This window comes from Pteropus medius, unplaced genomic scaffold (assembly GCF_902729225.1).
Source record: "Pteropus medius unplaced genomic scaffold, Ma_sr-lr_union100, whole genome shotgun sequence".
NCBI classification, from domain to species: domain Eukaryota; kingdom Metazoa; phylum Chordata; class Mammalia; order Chiroptera; family Pteropodidae; genus Pteropus; species Pteropus medius.
The window spans coordinates 5,843,915-5,847,968 of NW_024345600.1; the positions used below are offsets into that span (position 1 = coordinate 5,843,915).

The following is a 4,054-nucleotide window of genomic DNA, read 5'->3' on the forward strand; positions in this document are numbered from 1 at the left end:
CTTAGTATAATACCCTCTAGATTCATCCATATGTTGTCACATGGCAAGATTTTGTTTTTTATTGCAGCGTAATATCCTATTATATATGTTTATATGTATATATTTATATATATATGTATATATATACACACATGCCCCATACTTCTTTATCCATTCGTCTATTGATAGACACCTAGGTTGCTTCCGTATCTTGGCTATTATAAATAATGCTGCCATGAACATAAGGGTACATATATCTTTTCAACTTAGTGTTTTCATTTTCTTTGGCTAAATACCCAGAAGTGGAATTGCTGGGTTGTATGATATATCTATTTTTAGTTTTTTTGAGGAAACTTTAGGGGATGTGTTTAGGGGATATGTTCACTGTCCTGATTTTGGCAATGACTTCAAAGGAACATGTTTACATATGTGAAAACTTATTGATTGTTCACTTTAAATATGTTCAGTTTGTTATGTCAATTACACCTTAATAAAGATGTTAATAAAATATCTTTTGTCTTTCTTGGAATGATATGGCTTTTTAAAAAATAAGATTGGCACTAGATTATGTACAACAAAATGAAAAGGTTTCCTTTAAAGTAGAATAACTTACGAAGGGAGGTAGAAAATAGAAAAAAAATGTTTCTAATTCCATCTGTTCCTATTCAGTAATATTTCTATATCTGGCTCAGTTTGTTTTAGAATTAAGTGTCATTATTTTTTGGTCCTGCATGTTTCTGCATTATAGCGTAATAAAACAAAATTAAAAAGAGGTAATTTATAAAGGGTATGTACTTTAGAGGAAAAAAATTCAACTATTTTTCCCTCTGGACTATCCACCCCATGAATCTACCAAATACTGTTCCAAAGAATTAAAGGTACTATGCTATCTTTTGGTAGCAAAAAAATGAAGAAATGACTCATTCAGGAACTATACTTGATTGTAGACTAGTTTACTTCTTGAGACATCCCAATTGCCCTATGTGAAGATACAGTTTGTGTGTATATGTGCGTGCGTGTGTGTGTGTGTGTGTGTGTGTCTTGTCTGTCTGTGTCTCAGGTCTGTCTGTCTGTGTGTCTGTGTGTGTGTGTCTGTGTGTGTGCAAGTAGTGGAGGAATCTGGAGAGAGACCACGATTTCAAAGACCAACAGTGGTAGCTTTTAACATGGAGACACGTTAAGTGTCTTGAATCCTGTCTGACCTTTCTTTTCCCTTTTCTGTTTCTTCATTTGCTCTGTTTTCCATGCGTGCTTCCCCTTTTTCGCCCTCTGCTCGCAGTTGGGCAAGTTCTGCCTGTTCTATCTTCTATGCAGTTTGAAGAGGGTGAAGAGAAAATGGCACTGAGGTAGAGAGGGTTCCAAGGCTTGGAGAGGAGCAAACCTTTAAAATGAAAAAGGGAAGAGGGGCCAAGGGCTGGCAGGAAGGCTTAGGACCAGCTAGGTGAAAAAATGTAGACAGAGATAGAATCAAAACTTTTGATATAAAGGTGTCAGACAGCTGGAGCCCCACTTCCTGCTAAAATGTTCTACAGTCAGATAATATCAGTTCTCAGGGCTCTCACGGTTTGCACCTAAGTGAGGAAAAATAGCTTAAATTCCAGAAGAGAATTCAAAGATCGGCTTCTCCTTTTGTTCCAAAGCCTTCAAATTCACTGTGCTCTCAATAGAGTCGCCTTCTTCTGGCATATACTGAATGCATTCAAAATGCAGTTGTCAGCAAAAACAGCTCCCCTTTGTAAATATACACAGGTGCCTGAAGGATACCTCTGGGAAACGGCTCCCTGGAGTCTAAACCTGGGGGTGGGGAGGAAAAAAATAAAAGTAGATTTACTGACATTCATGCTTAAAGCTTCAAATCTGCAGTGACAATGGGAAGGAAAACTCAGAGAAGGGCAAGTCCCTCAGTTGAGAGGGTTAGGGAAGGAGAGTGTCACAAATTTCCCCAAACTTCTCTCTGGCAAGAAGAGGACATTGTCTGATATGCTGCAGTAACTTCACTAGTAAGTTCTGCTATGTACAGAACACTTAAAGAAAAAATAAGAAACTTACACATGGGGCATCAAAGGGGAACCGTCTTCCCAGAGCCATGAGTGGCTGGGCTTCCTCAGGGACAGCCCGGTCCAGAACGGAGAACTGGAATGGGCACTTGCTCGCTTGATGAATTCCTGTAGGGAGTGACATTTCTGAGTTGATGGTGGAGTTAACACAGTCATTTTAGATTAGATTTGCAAAACTAAAGAACCAAAAGAGATCTTTCCACTCCCTCAATGATTTCGCAGAAATATTTACTAAAGCCTAGGGATACTTCGTAACCTGTCCATTAAAAGTCATCTATGTAATTAGTAACTAGGCTAGGCTAGAAAACAGGTATACTAACTCAAGAAACTTTCTCTACAGAGGGCCTAAACTGATTTATTTCTCTCTAAGCCCATACTCCAGCTCAACACACGTCCATAAAAACTCACCAGGTCATCTGTGCTATTAATTATCAACATCTGAGCATCCAAAGACAAGCAGTCCTTCTGGCTTTTTTCCCAATTAAATGAGTTGGAGGAAAATAAGTAACAGTGTTCTTCATGCCACAGCCAGTCTTGGGGACAAGGACCTAGGAAGTATGTTATATATAATTAGTGTGTTATGCTTGAGTAAAAATATTTCTATAATTCTTAAATCAAGTCTCTCCCTTGGGACTCTCCCACGCATACCATCTCTTCTTAATCAGAATTAAATCCAGATTCTGCAAATTCCTCAATAGCCTCAGAGTCTTTATTTCTCCATTTTTCGGAGAAAAAGAAAAGACATTCTGATTTTCGTAAGCTAAATTAAAAAGCAGGCTGTTAAAAAAGAAAACGAGGCTTGAGCTGGGATCTACTTTTAGAATCTCATCTATTTTTTTGTTTACATCGTGCAGTTCAATGAGGTTTTTTTTTCAATTATAGTCGGCACACAATAATATACCAGTTTCAGTTGTACAGCACAGTGATCAGAGATCCACATAACTCACAAAGCGATCATCCCACTAAATCTAGTACCCCTCTTCCCTCTTACACATTTATTACAACATTTTTAACCATCTTCCCCATGCTACACTCTATAGCTCCATGTCTATTCTGCAACTATCCATTCATACCTCTTAATCCCTTTACCTTTTTTCGCAGTCTTCCCAACCCCTGTCCCATCTAGATACAAAATATTCTTTGTATCTATGAGTTTATTTCCACTTTTGTTGTTGTTGTTTCTTATTTTGTTCTTTAGATTTCACATGTACGTGAAATCATGTGCCATTTGTCTTTCTCTATCTGACCCATTTAATTCAGCGCAGTACCCTCTAGGTCCATCAAGGCAACATCTTTTTCCATCCCCTTCCTTTTAGTCTATGTGTGACTTTTAATCTGAAGTGAATGTCTTGTAGGCAGTATATGTAGGGGTCTCATCTATTTTTTAAAGTTAAGTTTGGAATAATGAAAGTGAGAGTTGGGAGAATGTCTTTTTAATAGCCATTCTGCTACTAAAAAGATATGCTTATATATTTAAAAATTTCAGGTCTTTGAATAATGGATTTAGACTTAAATACTGTGCTTTCTGATTTTAGACACATGTTGTACGTGAACCATATGTGGTTCTTGAGTACTTGGATTATGTCTAGTCTACAGTAGGAGGTACTGTAAATGTAAAATACACACCTGATTTTAAAAACTTAGTATGAAGAAAGAATGTAAAATATCTCATTAATAATTTGCATTCTGATTAGTGTTGCAAAAATATTTCAGATATATTGGGTTAAATAAAATATTTTATTAAATTAATTTCATGTTACCCTTTGATTTTTTAATGTAATTACTAGAAAATTTAATGTTGCAAATGCAGCACAAACAATATTTCTTTGGGATAGAGATGTTCTAGGTAGAACAGTATATTGATACAAAATGACTTTCTCAATTTCAATAAGATTTCAGAAAATAAGGAGAAGTTTTTGGTCCAAAGCACCAACTGAGGCCTTAAGCAATAGGTAAAATATGCCAATGTCTATATGTTTATGGACATTTTAAAGAACTCCCACATCCTCCTCCTCATC

The 4,054-nt window shown here is 36.6% G+C and overlaps 1 protein-coding gene across 2 annotated transcripts in view; it reads right to left on the bottom strand.

The window, feature by feature from the left end:
• Positions 1–1,045: 1,045 nt before the first annotated feature.
• The window catches only part of OLR1 (oxidized low density lipoprotein receptor 1), an 11,539-nt gene continuing 8,530 nt past the window's right edge, over positions 1,046–4,054 (bottom strand). For both annotated transcript variants that reach the window (XM_039874299.1, XM_039874300.1), the window contains exons 4-6: positions 2,445–2,584; positions 2,029–2,144; positions 1,046–1,773 (exon numbers count right to left, since the gene is read on the bottom strand). In XM_039874299.1, coding sequence (XP_039730233.1) covers positions 1,629–1,773; positions 2,029–2,144; positions 2,445–2,584 — 401 coding nt within the window. In that variant the 3' untranslated portion in view covers positions 1,046–1,628. The remainder of the gene's footprint in view (positions 1,774–2,028; positions 2,145–2,444; positions 2,585–4,054) is intronic.